General features: G+C 41.3%; 1 protein-coding gene and 1 non-coding gene across 2 annotated transcripts in view; both read left to right on the top strand.

Moving 5' to 3' along the window:
* The first annotated feature begins 389 nt into the window (after window positions 1-389).
* trnah-gug (transfer RNA histidin (anticodon GUG)) lies at window positions 390-461 on the top strand. The gene has a single exon. It is a non-coding gene; the product is annotated as a tRNA-His (tRNA).
* Window positions 462-1,659: 1,198 nt separating this feature from the next.
* Window positions 1,660-19,975, top strand: part of LOC146989842 (FERM domain-containing protein 5-like) — a 68,994-nt gene continuing 50,678 nt past the window's right edge. Inside the window, exon 1 of the mRNA XM_085764498.1 lies at window positions 1,660-2,203. Within this exon, the coding sequence (XP_085620624.1) occupies window positions 2,102-2,203 (102 nt within the window). The 5' untranslated portion in view covers window positions 1,660-2,101. The remainder of the gene's footprint in view (window positions 2,204-19,975) is intronic.

The following is a 19,975-nucleotide window of genomic DNA, read 5'->3' on the forward strand; positions in this document are numbered from 1 at the left end:
AGCAGATGTCACTGTAATGTGTGAAATACGCGAGGTCAATGATCTAAATTAAGTTTTTAATAACTTTGTTTAAGCATTTTTTGGTTAGAAGTAGCCGTTTTGGAGTATCATCTCGCGATATCTCAAAGTTTAAATCAACCACATGCAAAGACATGTTTTAAAAGGTGTTAAATACAAATTTATTTATTTTTTTAAATAAAACTTCTTCTTTTTTTTTTTTAAATCAATCTATGCAGACTGGACCAAACAATCAGCATGTGTTAAGTATTGTGGTTTAAAAAAAAAATGAAAAGAAAAGACCACACAAGAAGAGCACAACAACGCCACTGAGCGCGGTGCCTGAAACACACCAGATTGTTGCAGCAGTTGCCAGTGTCTCGTCGTAGCTCGCCGTGATCGTATAGTGGTTAGTACTCTGCGTTGTGGCCGCAGCAACCCCGGTTCGAATCCGGGTCACGGCATTGTGGAACAATGTCACGGCAGACGAGATACACTTTTACTTAACCGTCAGCTTATTACATTTGCTCATTGTATTGCTTTTGACTATAAAACCTGCCCATTTTTAAAAAAAATAAAAGCTGTGTTTGGTTGTTAGAGAATATGCCTATTGAAAGACTCACACGAATCACCAATCAATCAACACATGTTCTGCTGTTCGGCATTAGGCTATGTTATAAAATGTAGCGAGTGGTAGCCTATAAATTCAGGACAACATTCCGGGGTAGTAAACAAAACAAAAGAAAACACTACAGGCACAGGAGTGAGTCTATTTTACGCGGAACTGTTAATCACACAGACACCGTCGTTGCCGTGAAATACTGGCAGGGGGAGACATCGTCAAAGAAACTAAAAGACAGTTTGTTACATTGACTCAAACTCCTACAGTGGTCTTTCTATTCAATTTGGTAGCCTATTTAAACGCTTGAAGAGAGAACGTAAATTCAATATGGGCTAGGCCTACTATGCGACGTTTTAGCAACTGGTTGGTTGATGCAAAATCCTGACTGACTGTGGTTATTTTTAGCTGCTCAGTACTTCCAGAAAAAATAAAACTTTTCACCAGTTGCATCAAAATGAGTGTGGTTACATGACAGAATAAGTAGCCTAAATATAACCGATGTGTCTGTTTAGATACTTTTACGTGGCTACATTGTTATCCAGTTGCCGCATTGATCAGCCTGCAAACAACCTGTGAGGGATGAGATGAAGGAATGTTAAAATCTGTTGGTGGCGCCTTCAAGTTCTGTCGGAAATACCACGTTTGAACAAAGATCGTAAGCGGAAATTTGACTTTTGGACGGGCAACTGATGCCAAGGTGATTTTTCTGATTACCCTGGTTATTTACGGTAGCTAGGCTGTTGACAAGAAATATTTGGCCTGTGTGTTAATCGGTTAGAGAGTGTAGTCTAGACTGGAGGCTTGTTTTTTTCCACGCCTTTAAAAGCCATGGGTGTGAGTGTCATGTTGAGAGACAACTGACCAGCTGGTCAACTTGTGCAGCAGCATAAAGCTTCTCTGCCTGTCGTTAGACTAGTGCAACTACAGAGGCCGCACTCTTGTTATTATTCCCAACCATGTGGCTAGTACAGTCACGACCGTTCAGCAGCCTATCGGAATTTCGACCCCTGCCGTTAACTCTGTGAAGGCAGCATCTCAGTCACTGCTCCGTTGGCTGACAGTCTCGTCATTCAGCGAGCAGCCCGCCCAGCAGCACCGGGAGCAGCATGGCAACGGCGGGGAGACAGCAGCGGCAGGAGAGGCGCAACGAGGTGTGACAGTTTAACCGGACCAGAGAGGGAGAGCAGCAGCACCACCACCACCACTGTTTCCACACTCACTGACTGAAGAAACGCACCGTGTGGTGTCTCGGCCATTCAGCACCCTCTCCCCCCTGCCTCCCTCCCCCTCTTTCTGTCTTCTCTCGCTCTCTCACACACACACACACACCGATGAAACGATGCCCCACCGCAGCCGCTCTGCACTGTCGCTGACCAGGTGTTGGACCAAAGAACAGAGACGTCGTTGACGTGACAGAAGATAAACTTGTATGTATGTGCTGCGCGCCCTTCTCCCCGGTCCCGTACGCAGACGATCGAGAAGATGCTGAGCCGACTGATGAGCAGCAGCATCAGGAGTCTGGACAGGGAATGCAACTGCACTGTGAGGCTGCTGGACGACTCGGAGTACACCTGCACGATTCAGGTCAGTGGGGGCCAACACGTCCTGCTTATCAAATCCTGACATACTGACATGCAGTGAGTGGGGGTGGTGATCAGGTTAAATGAGCTTCACTGCACATCTGATCTGCAGTTTTCACCTTGTCCGCAAAGGAAGGGGAGGGGGACGCATAGTGACTGAAGCAGGTGTCATTCACCTTGACATTCAGTTTTTTTCCCCCAGCATATTTGGATGTTGTTGTAATGACGGTCAGATGGCTGTTACCATGGGGGCTGCAGACGTTGCGTTCACCAGAGACGGTCTAGCCTACCTGTGTGGACATCCTATCATGATGCATGTGGTGCTTCAATTGCGTAGCAAATTTCCAGGACTGTCAATTAGCACTTGATGCAGTAAAGAGAGTCACATGGGAAAAAGAAACTCTGCATTTACATATACTGTGTAATGTATGTGTAGCCTACAGACTGTTGCCATTTTTCGTAGCTTCATGCATGCATTGATTTGAATGCATTATGAAACTAATCTGGATAATCTGATTTTGAGCGGTTTCAGTGGAGGACTCAGAGTGGATTTTGGGATCATCTGACAGCATGAGGTAGATGGAGGCTCATGGTTAATATCTGATGAATAGTCAAATGTTGCCCAGTTAAGTAGATATCTCCCAATTTATGTGAACAAAGCAGATGTCATAGCCTATACTCTCACTTGTTTGTCCTTCATACCGTGACCCTAGCTTTACCAGAGCGACAGACACTAAACAGTGATGACAGGACTTTATTTTTTAACATTTGTGATAAAACAGCGTAAGTGTGAACACTTCCTGAAACAAAACTTAAAAATGACAAAATAAACCAATTTCTGAGAGGCACTGAAGTGAGACCTTGTTCAGCCAGATTTTCTTAGAGTCTTTAAAGGTTTGGAGCTCAAAGAACACACATAAGCGGCAATCAAGCTTCCCCTCTGCTTAAGCTTGTTTCTCATTAGTTGACTATCCAAAACACAGAGCAGGACTCATATTCAAGAGACAATTTTCTGCTGCCAGGCCAGCCTATCTCTTTTGCATAGATAAAGCCAGCTGAAGTATGATACTATTGGAAAGGGAAAATTAAATGACCATTTCTACTCCTCCAGAATTGAAGGTTTTGAGCATTAAGCTTAAAAATGTATTAGCTCTCAACCACTGTTTTACTGCTCAGAATCTACCTTCCTCATTCTCACTTTCCTGTTGTGGTTGTTTGTTTCAGCTATAATTTAAGTCCTGGTTTTTATTTATTGACACAGTGGTAGACCAGTATTTATACTAGTCACCTCTGAGGCTGTAGTTTGCTGTAGTGCTGTTAAGGATGGAGCATGGAAGAATTTACTGCAGGCCCATTTTAGTGTATGGTAAAGGTGTGTCTATTTGTCTCATCCCTTTGGGGATAGATCAGTGGTCCGTGTTACCTTGTTACCTTGTTACCTTCACAGATTTATTCAGAAGTTTTCCATGTGTTCTGGTAAAGCTGATTAATTCTGCGCATTGGATTAGTCATGCAGTCTCTGCCTCATTCTTGGTTGAAATATCTCTCTGTGTGTCACTGTGTGGTTTAAAAAAAAAATCAATTGTTAAATTGGCATGAATGAAGTCGAGACGTCACTAGAGTCAGTAAACAGATCGAGTGCGTATAAGCAATAGAGTGGAGGAGTAAGAAAGAGCGATTAATGTGTATTAACTCCTTTGTAAATCAAGTGTGTGTGTGTGTGTGTCCCTGTGGTGCCTTTTGTGCGGCTGCATCATTGAGAAGTCTGGCGGTGTGTGCATCATCCAACCTGCCTGGTAGTGCGAGCTGCTGGAGCTGCGTTTGATGCTCGTTACTTGAAGGGATTCCATTGCTGCTGAATTAGAGGCGACGGCACACAAAGACACATCACCACCTGCTCATTTCTAAGATCTGACAGCAAAGGCAAAGCAAGCCTTTCAACATCTTACAAGTTAAAGTGACAGCGCTCTCGGGTCTTGTCCTCGTCCTGTCTGTGACTACATAATGAATACCACCAACAAGTGGGAAGTTCACGATTGTTTTCCATGAGATTTCATTCATGTGTCATGTTTTGATGTAAAGTGCATGGGAATACTCAGTCAAAATTGTTGCAGTGTCCTCCTATAGCTTTCTCCTTATTTTATTTAACTGGAAAAATAAACGCTAAATAGATGGAGGAACTTTTGACCACCTTCGCAACTTAGCTTTCTCTTTTAATTGTGCATGTTTTTACAAATCAAACACCGTGTTCTGACTGACTGATCTGGAGAAGACATGGCATGTTTTTTTGTTGTTGTTTTTTTAAAAAAAAGATTTGTGTTTTCCGAAGTTCAGCCCACACTTGTTCCCCCTTGACTCCCGAGCAGCTCCTTCGCCTTATGATGTAAAGTGTTCAGCTGTCAAAATATGCTGATCCCACCCTTTTACAAGCTGGAAGCACACAGCAGGGACAGAATACTTAATTTCTGGGGCAGCTTCTATTTGAGAGGGATTAGTTGTCTATTGGCATATTTCATTATTTCCACCATGGGAAATAATGAAATATGCCATTATTTCACACTATGGGGCCCTCCATGAGGCACAACTGGTCTAAATGGAAACAGAAATAGGATCATCGGCTTAATAAATCATCTATTGTTTACAGCAACAGCATCACCATTTATTAACTTCCATCAGAATATGCGAACACAACGTTTAGGGAGCTATATTAATTGTGTTCCACACAAAGCAACTGTAAAGCTAAGTAAACACTGATGAATACATCATTACAGTGACTATGGAGGATGACAAAATTGTTGGCTCGTTGAAAATGGGAGCGGATGGCTGCTGTACCTCCCTGCGCACCTTGGTGATGTGGCCCAGAATAAGGGGTCCTCATGGGGCTCAACAACCGTCACACTCTCCATTTAGCTCAATTAGCCTACACCTTGAACTGCTGCTGTTACACTGAAATCACATCATAGGGGAATGATAGCAGACATGACCTTCATAAATGAAGGTGAAGACAGTGTGGAGCAGGACGGCGAACAAGCAAGGATGAAAGAAACAAGTCTGTTTTATTTTTTTTAGCACAGACAGGGAGCCCCTGCACCACTCCCCTCCCTTCCCCAGTAAGGTCAGGCTCACCTGCCAGGATAGTCAGATTTCATGACCACCACCCAAATATTGTATCTCAGCCATGTTTTATACCTGCCTCCCCAACTATGGCACTGTGGCTGCTCACATCACGACCCTGAAAGCATGGGGAGAATCATGTTCATCGATCTCCTCTGCTCTTTCGACACCATGCAGTCCTCTTGGAAATTCCCATGCATCACACATCCACAGGTCACAGGGCAATCTCCTAAAGCCTCAACCCAAGATTGATGCACTGTGCTGTTTTCTGCTGGCACAGGGTTCATTTGTGTGGAAGCAAGCAGAGAGCTAGCACGTGACTGTGCTGTAGAGAGGGGGAGCTGCTGTGGGAAAAAGGTGAAAGGGGCTGAGAAGGGCAGTCAGACAATTTGGGAAGCCCCTAATGGGCACCAGGAGGAGGCTCCTGGCAGCCGGCAGTAACAGGTCCAGGAGAGAGAGGATCAGGAGAGGGAACACGTGATGTTGGTGGTGATCATCAGCAAAGGGGTGAGCCAATCCTGGAGACAAACCAAAGGGAGAAATTTGGGGCATGTAAGCAAAGATACCTGTGGAGATGAGGAACACAGGGTGAGAGCGGGTCAACATGCCAGGCCTGCATTTACCTGCCTCGCCACAGCCACCATATCAATATCAGGATAAGCAGCCTCTTGAATCAATCAATGGTATTATGATCTGATACTTCAGTGTTGCAAATACACTACATTATGTTATTTATCATGACTGAGATCTAGATCCATGATTGGCCAGATCAGTTAAAGGATAAGATGACTTATACCAACCGTATTTATTTCCCTGGTGGCCAAAATGTGTTGTTGCTTATTCACATTAGAGGTATATTGTTTTCCAAAAACAATTAATATATCAGTGAGCCATATTGTTACACTGGGTCACATGTTTAACATGTTTAACATGGAACAAGAATACTGTAGTTTCAATTTATCAAACCCATGAACACCAAGCTGGTGATGAAACATATAATACACAGAGATTGTCTCCATTACAAATGTTACCTATATTTTTTCTCTGTATATTTTTTATTATTTTTGACTGAACTGAACAGTCCTTCTCTATTTCTGATTTAGCCATAGCCTGTTCAATACTGAGTCATGATTAGGCTTTTAAGTACCTGTGTGGAGAGTCTCTTACTTTCAAATTAATATCAGTGTAATTAAATAGCCAAGAACATCCAGAGATCGATGTTTTATATAGCAGTTGTACCCTGGATGGCTTTGTATAGTGTAGTTTTGGATTGCGGTTTAACAGGTATGACCCAGCACTATTAATCTGCAGCATCTCATTAGATAACTCAGAAGAGTAGAATAAACACTCCACTGTCTCATATTTAATTGAGTTGAATTTAATAAGATTTTTTATATGTACTCGCTTTGTAATTCAAATCACCATAACCTGAATTATGAGATGTATACATTTTCTTCACAGAGGAGTCTTAATGTGGAACAGTCAAGCTTAAATTTACAAATGTATCATTCTGTAGCACAAAACTGTGTAAACAGTTACAATACACCAAGCAGTCCTACAGTTAAAAATTACAGGTTACATTTACATGCAGGTACTGTGGGCCGTTTGCTTGAAATGAAAATGTCTACTGTGAACCGAACAGATGCATATCAGAGATCGAAAGCAAGATGAATGGTAGAATAACATTGATCCAGATAGACATACCTCATCACTGTGAGTAAGTGGTTGAGTCACTTGGCACCGGCTCAGATCCTGTATAGCTCTGTAATGAAATTAGGAACCTTTTTTTTAAAAGCCAAATGCATAACTCGGAAGAAGCTCCTCTGGTTTTGCATTGTGAATGCATTATTGAAATAGGTTGCTCTTGTCTCCCTAAGTGGCCTCACAGCACTTGTGTTGTTCTCTTCTTGGTGTGCACTGCTAAAATTGGAATGGAGGTTGTAATATATTTTGTTTTCATACATGGGTGGGCCTGTTCTTCTGCTTATGTTGTCTTCACCTCAAAGCTGACACACTAAAATAACCATAACAGTCTTTATCTGAACCCTAAATAGTAAGTTTAATTATTTACATATGTCCAAACAAATGTGCAAATGTCTTTGTTTTCTGGGGAAGAGAACAGAGGTCATGATGATGATTGTATCTTTTATGCCTGTGATCACCCATCATCAGAGTATTGTTTTTTTTTTCTCAGATTGTGCTAAAATAGTAAATGATTCAAAGTTTACTCAACATAATTTTCATTTATGATTAATTCTATATACTTACATCATAACAGTGTTGCCTTTAGCTAAAGGCTAAAATAAGAACGATAATATGCTCACGATGACAATGCAAAGATGTTTATGGTTAGCAGGTTGTTTGCTTGATTACCATTTTTACTGATCTTCACTGAGTTATTACAGTTCATCCTGAGTGGGACTTGAACGTGTTTGCTAAGTTTTATGGCAGCCATCATTGGTTATAAAAGTGCATTTATGTGCTGGGCCAAACTTGTCATTTTTTTCCAGTGTCCATCTGTCCACCCATCCATCCATAAACTCCTCCTAGTGTCAACTACTGTAGGATTGAGGAACCCTGGACAGGTTGCCAGGTTATTCAGTATTAGGAAGCAGCTGGAAGTTTGAGACCTTATTTACTCAGTGGACAACCAAGCAGTCTGTGATTTGAGTTGTGCATTCTGCACACATCTTTGAATTTCAGATCAGCTGGGACATGCATCAATGCACTCACTTCACTCAGCAACTGCTGTCAAAATGCCTTTGATCAGGAGCTCCCAGTCTGAGCTCCAGTGAATCTGCTCAGCAGCTGATAACAGAATTCAGCTTGGACTGGGAAACTCCCAGGTGTAAGGTAAAGAAGCTAAATAGGAAATATTATGAGGTGCTCGTTCTGTATTTTTAGACCTCAGGCTCTTACCAATGAGAGACTGGTGATAGCAGCTTTCTCACACAACAGCTAAAGGTGCTACACGTAGCACCAGCTATATGAACAGCAGTGCTATAAAAGGCCATGAAAGCTTAGTCAGCCTTCCTTGATAAAGGTTTAGCACGTATAGCCTAGTATTTAGCATAAAGTTATAGGATAGATGAACATGAACGTCACCCGATGTTCAAAAGAGTCAGCCTGTGGCTCACAAGCAGGGGATTCAGGGAGAGCTGTTTTCCCATAATAATCCACAGACTGGGAATGCTGGCTCCCTAAGTAGCTTTATTTCTAATGAGTAAAGGCTTAATATAGAATAAAAATAGGATGTGCTTTAGACAGTGCTCCTGCTTATCAGCCTTGCTGCCAGCTATGTGCCGCCCTGTTAAATCTGCGAGACACATGTCTTCCTGATGTGAAGGCGCCCTGTTAAATAACATGTTAATCCATATTGTGGAGAAATGGTGAGATAAGCCTTCAAGGCTTTGGTGTGTTTTCAGATTAGGATGTTAGCTGTTGGTCATGATAGTAATATCTGTTTCTCCAGTGATGACTGGATTTGGTGAGCACATTCCCTGCTGCTATAGTACTGTACTGATCTCAATCAACTGATTAGATCCAAACTCTTTGCTGTGAAAGTTCAGGTAATAGGTTTCTAAAATTCAAGACATTGCAGGGTACTGGCTACTTCATGGTAATGAGCAGTCAGTGAGAATTACTTAGTCAATACCAGTTCCTTCCAGCTATTGCTCAATTAGTGCAGCTCATAATGATGTATCATTTCCAGTATAATCAGTGGATTTCTAACCACTGATTGGATTTTATTTCTGTACTGAGCGATGTTGGAAGCTTTTATTGAAAGTAATAACATTTTCATAGTATTCATATACAATGCAAAAGCAAAATAATAATAGAAGTGTGCTTTTCCCATTTTTTGGATATAGCATCCTTTGACCTTTTAGTAACTAGTTTATTCAGTTTAGTTGTGAATGTGTATGACTGTAAGGGAGTGGGAATCCTCTGTATGGATTCTTAATAATCATTTATTTTCAGTCATTGGGATTTGCAATCATGTGTGAATAGTTTATTATAGTCTGAGATGCCTGAGCCTCCATCTTCTGTTTTTCAATCAGAAATTGTGCCAGTGTGGATGACTGAAGTTGTGTTTTCAAGGTCAAGGTTGCTACGCTTTGTTGACTTTCCAGTGAACATTAAAGCAGAAGTAAGCGATATTTTTGTGTTAATATAAGTGTTAAATAGTTATATCTTCCCACAGCAATCACTTACATAGAGTGTTTGGTCTGAAACACGGCTCTCTCAGTCACTCTGCTCTGCTCTGAGCCGAGGAGAAAACTTTTCTCGTATCCTACAAGTTTTATCCAATGAGGAGAGAGAACGGCATGAAGGGCTGTGTGTGCAGGGACGAGGACCAATAGATCCATGATGAGGGCGGGGGCTGCTAACTCCGTCGGCTGACAAGAAGTTATGGTGCGTTCAAGGCAACTCGTAACTCGTGTTTTTCCGACCTGTGAAGTCGTACCAGTTCGATCTGGTACGAGTTCACGGGTCGGAAGTTACGAGTGGCCGTTATAGTGACTTTCACAGGTAAAACAGGTCGGAAAAACACGAGTGGGTTGCCTGGAACGCTACAAAGTCGTAAGTCGTGACGTGAAGCTGTAATTTACGGTTTCAAAAGCCTGCCTGGAACGCAGCATTAGTCAAAACGACCGGATCGCTTACTTCTGCTTTAATACTGGTCGCGTCCGATACACGTTTCTGGAGGTGCTTGATGAGGTCAAAAGCAGCCGTGATTGGAGAACTTGCTGGTACACTCAGAGCACTTAGCTGCCTCCTAGTGACGTAATTGGATTTGTTGTGTAGCAGCAGCTGAAGAACTCACAGTTTATAATGAAGCACAGCTAATTCTGCATACTGCTGTTTGTACTCCTTTATTATTTTTTTCTCACTTTCTCTCCGATCTTATGTCTTTTCTCTGTTTTTTTCTTCTTCTCTTTTGAGCTTTGTCTCCTGGCTAGCCCCTGAATTCCACAAAATCCCCTCTTTGTTCCCTTTTCACTTTCATTTCTCCTCTTCTTCTCTCTGTCTAAGGCTCTCTCCCCTCTCAGCCAGTGGAGCTGCAGCTGAGCAGATTAATGAGCTTGCCCTGACTGAACTTGACACCGGTAAAAGACACAGCAAAGACATACTATACGTGACACAGCTAGAAGGATGCAAGAGGCATTTCACTGAAGACTCTGGAGTCTAGACAATACAGCCTACACAGCCTTGTATGCAATTGAGTCTAATCCATGCTAGCAATAGGGATGCAATGCTGGGTGATCAGTAACACTTTGGGCCTGATTGAAATATTTCAGTTGCTGGATGTATTGATGTGACGTTTGTTCTCAGTTATAGGAGGCTGTTTGTTTTGCGTGCACACACAGGTCTACATGACAGTCTGTGTTTCCCCAGATACTATTCATTCAGTTTTTTTGGCCTTTCTTTAAACCAACCTCATTTTTCTCTCAAACCCAAGTTTTACACTAAACACACATGGAAGCGAACAATTAATGTGCAGTGATATGTATCATCTGCCTCTTTTCCTCAGTGATGAATTACATCTCTCCCAGGAAGGCAGTGTGTGTTCGCCATCTCCTTTGATGTACATAGGAATAAAAATGGGAGAAATGAGTGTAGGAGATTGTTGAGTGTTGGCACAGGCACTAAAGATGAGCTCACTGCAGTCCGCTGACACCAGGGTGCACAAGTCCACAACTAGTGAGGAAATTAAGAAGTGATTGCAGAGGAAGTTGGTCAAGAGCACATCGAGTCAAGCTGAGCTTCACCAGTTTAATTAAAACGGTAACGATCACTGTTGCAGCTTTTCTGCACAGCGTAGTGTGAACATAAGTCCCCTGTATGACTGTTTTAATTTCGTGGCTGAAACATAATTAAGTAATTTTCCTGTCATATTTGGGAGGCATCAAGGAGATTATGGTTTAATGTAGGGAAATGAGCAGCAGCCAGACTGTAACCAGCTGAACTAAAACACCCCACTGCCTGCATACGTATATGGGAGCAGTTGCAGCTCAGGGATTGACTGCACAGGACTGAGAAGCTCTGCAACCAAAAGATGTTTTTCAGTTGTGTAAATGCTCTTCATCTGTGCCGCTCTCTCTCTCTTTTTTTTAACATCTTCTCAAATATCTCTCAATTAGCACATTCTGTCACTAGTTTATCCACAACATTCGGCCCAGCTGCAGTAAAGGTGTTAGAGGTATGCCATGCGTTCAGAGAGCGGCTTTAAAAGCTCTGAAGATTAGCAGAATGAATGTGTATTAGCCTCTCAATGCTGGTTGATATCAGATTGACAGAGAAACATTTCCTTCTCACCCCAGCACAGGCTGTACAGCAGGGAAATCTTTAAAGACTTAACGGAAAGAAGAGAGCGGCTTCTTGTTCTCAGTGGTGTCTTCTCTGGCACTCCTCTTCCTCTTTTCTCTTCTCTCTCTTCTTTCATGTCAAACTTAAAAGGGGGAGACTTATTTTGGAAAGGCACGGGCTTGCTGTGGAGTTGAACACGTCACTGGAGAGGAAGAGTTCAGGCGCAGCGATGACTCTGTGTAGACTAGATGTCGGCCCCGCTGAACTTGGAAATCGCTCTGTTGTGATTTTTTGGACAGACATGGGCCTCATGTGTTATTCATGATCCAGTCCCTTCTGCCTCCAACAGTTGATATTTAATCACCATATTAATGAGGTTTCCACTAGGGTACCCTTATGTGTAAGTGTGTATATACAGTATTGTTGTGTGCGTCCGCAATGTGACAGCATTAAGTGCCAAACAAATAGATCACCTGCACATCAGATTCTCTTCAATTCAAAGTAAATTCCTGTATAAATTAAGAGATGTTACCAAAAAGTGTTTTTGGTGTCATGTATCCACAGGGGTATGAGTTGAGTGCTTTGTAAAGAAAAGGCAAAAAGCTTTAATTACACATGGATGCTGACGTCCTGTAAGGCTGCCTGCTGGCTCTGCACATTACAGACAACAGTATCCTCTGAGTGTGCATATGTGTGTGTGTGTGTGTGTGTGTGGGAGTGTGTGTGCGCAGGGGCTTTAGGATAGAAGGTTTGCATTGAAAAAAAAGAAAGAACTGGAGACATTACAGCATGAAGTTGCCTGTAATGACTCCAGGACTGTCACAAGGGTAACATACTGTGTCTGCTAATTATTCTGCGGCAGAGAGACAACATGCAAATGCAACAGACAAAAAACTGCAGAGACCTTTTCCAGTACAATGTACTATAGAGTAAAATGTGTTGTAAGTGTTATGATACTGCAGTGTTGTGATAGTTTATAAAAGACACAACTGTATGGCTGAATATTACAGCTGCACTAATCTGCCTCTTATATGTGCAGGTGTAGTTCATACACCTCTTACCATATACTAATGTAGAGTGCCAGTGTCTGTGTGGGGTCGGTCTGGGTCACGTTTTGCGGTCTGTGGTGTGTGCGTGTGTGTGTTTGTGTTGTTTGTTGTCTCTTGGGAGTGTGTGGCTGTCTGCGCCGTAATGTGGGATGAGGCTGCTGGATTCACGGAGCCAGTCTAAGAGAAGGGGTGGAAGACACACAGTCTGGAGCTGCAGTTCAGACCACGTCATTGCTATAAGATAGTATCTCACATGATCAGCATTGGAGTTGTGCGATTGCTAAGCATGTCATATAAGAGATGTGATGATGTGAGCAGATAAACATATGGCTTATACAGTTCCTTTTAAAGCACAAGCATACACATCTAAGAAGTATATGTATATTACATTTGATCTTTTAGACATTCAGCTGATAGTTTTATCAAACTAATTTGAATCTAAATTGAATTCAATGCATTGCTGTCAGACAGAATGGAAAATCAATTGCTCCTGTGCTGTTGTTTCAACGTCATGGTCATTTTGGAGGATGTAATTTGTTGTGGCACTGAACTGTTTTCTCTGTGTAATGCAAAACAATTTACCAGAAACACTCACAGTCTAAGTTGAATCGACACATGAAATAGTTTCTATAAAAATAACCTTTATAGGTGCAGGATTTATTGTAGGACTCTTATTAGATTGCATTAGTTTCAGCTACTGGAGATGTATCCAGTAAACTAGCAAATGAGTGTGTCACATCATAACTTCTTATGGGCAAAACTATCATTTGGTTGATCCTACAACAATGAAATTAATGATGGAGGGCTTTACGGTAAGAATCAGAGTATACAGAACCATTTCATGTTTTTGCTGCAGTAAAATAAAAATAAAAAAGTTTACTTCTTAAGATTGCAATTGCAGTAAGCTCCTCTCCACACTCACATAAGTCACTGCGTTGTGTGGCAGTCAGCAATTTTTTTGTCCAGAGCCTGCACGCACATGCACACAGACACACACACACACAGACACACACACACACACACACACACACACAGACGTACATTGTTTCGGTTACTAAACACATATTCAGCAGATACTGTTTTTTTCTTCTTTTTTTTCATTTCAGCTTAAGTGCTGATATGTATTTTGATGTATTGCTCCACATGAACTTAGGTCAATTTCCATAGTGTCCTTTCGTTTATTTTTTAAAAAACTTAAAGGGACAACGAGGAGTTTCTATTTGGTTATAAAAAAGTATCATGTTAATGTGGATGAATCTCCGCTACCCACACTTGTTAATGGGCCCATTTTCGATAAATATATCGTTTTGTTTCTATCGTTATTTTGTTATTATTAGTGGTGGCGGAAATGCTGGTCGAGCCGACCAGCGTTTCCTTACTTTCAGTTTTGTGGCGAGTCATGAGAATAACGCAGCCGAATCGCCGTTTATGGTCGGAACTACAACGGTATGTGATCGTCTTCCAACCTCTGACTTTAATTATTGATGAATGAAAACGTGAGTCCGTCTTGCGCCGGTCAAAGAATTTTACGGTGCGCATGGAGGGTCATAAATCTAGTGTGAAAACGCTTTGCTTTTCCAAAACTCCTCGTTGTCCCTTTAAACATGCTGAGAACTGAGGACCGTTCACTTTTTCTCGCCCTATAGACACAGAACTGGACAGCACACTGTTCCCTGTCAGCAAACAGGAAATGTCTTTAATACCTTACTTCTGGAATTACTTTAATGTGATAGCAGCCTCACTGTTCATTTACCATATTTTTTCAGTCTCTGCACATTGTAATACAAACCTTTGACTAGCAAAACACCTGAAGGCTTTTATTGTAAAGGAAATGTAGCAGTAGTCATTGCTCGGTTAAAGCTGGTCAAGCTCCGTCAAACAGTTTTTATCACCGTGTCAAAAATGTTATCGCAAAAAATTAAGTCTGCTGAAAAAAAAACACATCTCATCATCTTGTGTCTGCATCACCATGAAATGAAACTCTGCATCTCTTTTTCTCTTTCAAAGTCTTGAAAATGTGAGATTTCCACTATTTTCCATGTGACAACAACCTTTCACTGTGTGGATTCTACCTCACATCCCAGGACACCTCAGCTTTTTTTGGTACCTGAACCTGAGCTGATGTAGTGTGGATGCCACTGGTAGAGTCTTCTCCTCAGAAAATATATGGGGATAGATGTAAAACAAACATCTCCACTTCAGATGGCTGCATCCAGATTTTCAGTCAAGAGTTCAAGTGGGAATAGCAGAACTGCGCTGATGTTAATTGCATCTAGACTTATCAATTTTTCACAGGGCTTTGGAAGAGAGAGAGCATTTGTTAAATCCTCCTGGTTGGTCCCTTGTGTTTTATAAAGGAGCAACTCTGAACCAGGCAAGTGCACTTGATATGTATGCAGTACAAAACACTTCAAAATATTTCTCTCTTCTTCAAGTGCCGATTTATAGAGTTGCCCATGAGGAAAGCTGTGTACCCCAGAAGTTAAGCCTTTTATGATACAATATTCTGCATGTGCTTTCATAATTGCTTGAAACATCATCCTATCTTTGCATTCTGTTTCTGTATATCTTCATAAATTTGCTGAAAGCAACACAAGCATTATGTTTCCATGCATCCATAAGACCACTTTGATTTCTGTAGAGATTAAACAAACAAGATAATAACAGACTGAGTTGAGCCAGAGTAGCCACTTTACTCTGTTTCCTGCTCCGTTGTGCTAAGCTAACTGGGTGCGCTCTCTACTTTCAAATGTACCAGATGAGAGAGTGGTATTGATCTTCTTATCTAACGCAAGAATTGCATTGTTTTAAAATTGAAGTGTATTTCTCAAGATTGAACTTTTCCCTTTAAATAAGACAAAATATGGTGATATGCTTCACAATGACAAAGCCCATTTGTGGCCGTAGTTAGTTACTAGAAAATGAGGAAAACATGTGATGTAGTTATGAAGTCTGTGCAGGGAGGAGGTTTGTGTGGATGGATGAGTCAACAAAACACTGGAGTTAAGTTATTTATTTCACACCAAAGCTTTACTATGTACGCATAATGGTTGTTTAGTTTGGAAGACTTCTTGTCCTCACAATCATAGTTGCAAAGAGGTTTAGTTATTGAGGAGCTCTGTCTGTTAAAGTTTGATCAGTGTTTCATCTTGTTTTTTAGGTCGGTGTTTCTTTAAAAAAAAAAAAGAACAGAAAAGGCTGCGTTGATGTTAAATCTAAACAGATCATGTCTTGCTTCACTACATTTTTTCAAATACTTTTTAGGTGGAGGGATATACTCAATGGTTATCATTACCAAGGGCAAAGCCATCCATCTCTGTCACATCATCCAGACCAGCCTGGAACCCCGCGATCGTACGCAAATGCACCTTACTGTTCAGCTCAGCTCCTCGGTCCACAAGTCTGCTGCGGTCTATTTTTAAGCTCTTGCTATAGTGGAGCAACCGTACGTGTGTGGAATATTAAGCGCTCCTCCTCTAACTCGCTCTCGCTCATCCCCTCTCTAAATGTGGGTAACTGTAGTCATCATCGGCTCACTTTCATACGCGGAGCAGCGGACACTTCAGTCAAGTGCCAGCCAAAGAGCCCTTGTTTTTCTTCTTTGCTCGCTTGCTTGCCCTCTTGCGTTCTTCCATGTGCACACAAACACAAAATCAATCCGGTCTCTTTTCCCATACATCTCTGACTTTTCTCTCATCCTCTTCCCATCGCCCTTGTAATATTCTCTTTGTCTCTCTGCTGAGATTAGTCTCTGGAGCCTCTTCTGGCATGGTAAGCAGCGTGATCAGTGAGCAGACTGGCTAACAGACTACTTTGTAATCTCAGGACGTCTTGGAGAGAACTGCTGTTCTGATACGCAGGGCTGATCAGCATTGCCTTTTGCTGACTGTGTGTATGTTTCATAAAACGAATGTTCACCGTCTTGAGGGAGCTCTTTTTTTCTTCTCGTCTCTTGTCTTCATGTCTGTCAGAGAGGCGGACGGCATGAGAATGACCCATTGAAAGGGACTGATCCCAAAGCCTGATATGCCCTTAAGGTATTGGCACTGACTACATCTGCCGACTCGCTGGTCTGTGTAAAAAATTAAATATCTATTTCTTATGGACTAATCATTTCACAGGTTCAAATAATGTTTTCAATTTAATTCTGGAGTTTTGATTAAAATCCATAGAAAGTGTGGTCATCAGTCAAAGAGGCAGAAAAACTACTGTGGAGGACATTTAAATGAAAGTAGAGAGGCAAATAGACAAGATAAATGTACTGGTTTTAATGCTATGCATGACTTTTTTAAGCAAGAACTCATCAAACATAAATGTCAAGTAAAATTAGACCAAGCTATTTCTGACTGATGACAACATTTTTTGACATTTCTTTCACTCATCAGTGCCAAACAAAACTGCTCTTAAGACCACTCCTTCTATCCTGCTCGGGTATTCAAAAAGACATGTTTGTGACTGCACATATTCACAGAAAAACTGACTGACACACACACACACACACACACACACACACACACTCACAAAACTGTAACTCACACAGTCAGACCCTTGCCTTCTGACATTAGCACCACAGCAGGCGATGGATCTGTTCCAGACACGTTTTTCATCAATCACTGCAGCTCCGATGGCCACAGTATGAAATACGGACTTGGAAGCCACCGGATCATCTAATTGAGTAGATTGGCTCATGGCCTTGCTGAGATCTTTGCTCCTTTTGTAAGAATCTGACTTTTAAGGTGTTGAGCAAGAAAAGAGAAAGACAAAAGGATAGAAGCACAAATCCCTCACTGAATATGTAACAAACTTAACAACACATAAGTAAAATGTGGATTTGAAGCAAGTTTAAAGTTTGCAGCTGCAGGTGTCTTTGTGAAATGAACCTTGGGGGTTGAGAGTGTCTTGAGATTGAAACTTGAACTTGGAATTTGATATCATGTCTCCAGCTCTGTCATTATCCTGAAAGCCTTCATCTGAAATAATTCTATTCTTTGCATAAAAAACCTTGCTATTTTATCATTGATGGCCTTTTTCATAGGCTGATGGTGATGCATACTGAGGATGAGTCTGGGTAAGAGCAGACATTCAGGAGAAGTTTCACAGTTTCACAGACACAGCTCATCTCTTGACTCAGGTGCCTCTATTGTCTTACTTGGATGGCAAGAGAGAGAGAGTCCTCAGACTTTTTGTTGTTTTGTGAAGTAGGCAGCTGATTTTTTTTTATTTTTTACTTTTGCACAATATCATCATTGAAGGTGCAGATGTTTTGATAACAAGCCATTAAACAGATGTGATGTAACACACAAAATCAATGATGTAGTTGATAATGAGATGGGTCTGAGAGGTCAGTGGGTTGCAAATTACAGTAAGACGGCAGGTAGAAATTCTGAAAACATTTTAATCAATTTGACAACACGTGGGCTCCAAAAAAATTCACAACAAATGCAAACAAGTGCACTATAAATCCAGTCTTACAACAGAACAGAAGTATTTACAGCAGACACAAGTGTGAGGTGTGAGGCTGTGGGACCAGGTGAAATAATCTAAATCTCAGCAGCCCAGCCTCAAGTCCAACCCATCGCCCTTTGTGTCACATCAGACTCTTTCTCTCTCTCTGAGTCTGCATGACTTTTCTGTCTCTGTCATTGGAGAGCGTTTTCAGTGCTTTCAACTTTTAATGCAAGTTTGTGTAATTTTAGTTTTTTTGTTTTCTTAAGTTGAGTTCTCAGGGTCAGGAACCAGAGAGAAAAGACCTGGCATACTTACCCAGTGGGCTATATCATAATCATAAACACTGTTGACCATTGTTAGTAACATTAGCATTTGAGCAGAAGTAGCATGCAACAAACTAAATTTCACATAGTCAGGTTACCTTTAACACTGTTCAGTATTTATTCAAACATTTAATGAATGAAGGGGACATGAGGAAATATTTAATTAGACTTACTCTACACTGAGACTGAGCACAAGCTTAGCTAAACCTTGGGGCCACATAATGTCACCGGCATTAACAACTTAATGAATTATTTAACATGTCCTCTTTTGAAAAAAAACATTAAAGTAACTAGAGAAGGCGTTCGGTCAATCCATCTTTATGTTGTTAATCTGACACTGTTAATGGTCTCTTTCTAACACCAGTTTGGCCCCGCCTGGAAAAATGTTGTCTCTGTTTATTTAAGAAACACCATGTACTGGACCTCAAGGGAACAACAGCTTCAAAATGATAAAAAACAAAACAAAAACAGATTTAAAAAAATGTTGAATTAAACAGAACAGGTTCAAAAGTTGAATTAACACTGATAATACTTCTATTTAACCTAGCTTGCTAATATTAGCCCTTATTTTCACATGCATGAGAGTGCACGGAGTGGCTGCTGCACACAGTTCTGTGAGCATTCATGCTTCTGTTTTATTTTTTATTTTATTTAAATATTACATGCTAATTCAAAGTGTATGTCATAAAACACCTTCCTCTCTTTGACGTGATAGCACGTTAGAATTTGTAGCTGTCAGAAAGGATGAGGGGAAACTTATTGTAGAGGGAGTGAAATTTCCAGATCTCAATGACCCAAAGCGCAGGTATGAAAATATAGACTGAAGCAAATAATTGTTTTTTTTTATCATATGAAATGGCTTCACATCCTTCTAATACAAACAGGCACCTAATTATATTCCAGAGCTTGGTTTCTGGGCCTCAGACATCAAGGCAAGGGCATTACTTCATTTCCACAATCCCTAGGCTTTGACTGATGATGAGATGCACACTACAGCACGCTCCTTCATCCCCCCCCCCCATCCTTGTTTCCCATTGTTTTCTTTCTCTGACGGTCTCAGCCTATTTTTCAGTCCTTTATTTCTCTGTCTGTCTCCAGAGCCTCATCTGGAACTCGAATCATCTATATCAAAAGACTGACGGGGTTCTCTGCCTCAATTAAGCATGCATACTGACTCAGAGGAGCACATAATGGGAAGGTTGCTGTTGTGCGTTGCCTGTGAAAACTTTCCTTCATTTACATTTGCTCTACGAGGTGAATGTGATGAGAGACAGCGGGGGCTCATTTGAAAAGCTGGTTTTCTTCTTTCCCCTGACCGTGTTCCCAGCATCTGTTTGATTTGTAAGATTTACTCACTGACCACTCTCGTTGAAGATTTTGGCAATCCAACGTAGCTGTTTTGACAACAAGGCAAAAGCTACAGTAACAAGGTCATGGTGATTTAGCTTGAAGGGCTACATTTCTTTCATAAAAAACCTCTCTACTGCTCATGTAGCAAATAGGTTGTTTTAATGTCTTGGCCTCTTCAGTCAA

The sequence above is a fragment of the Trachurus japonicus genome, chromosome 3, assembly GCF_045865225.1.
Source record: "Trachurus japonicus isolate A0001 chromosome 3, Traja_1.0".
Taxonomy (NCBI): Eukaryota; Metazoa; Chordata; class Actinopteri; order Carangiformes; family Carangidae; genus Trachurus; species Trachurus japonicus.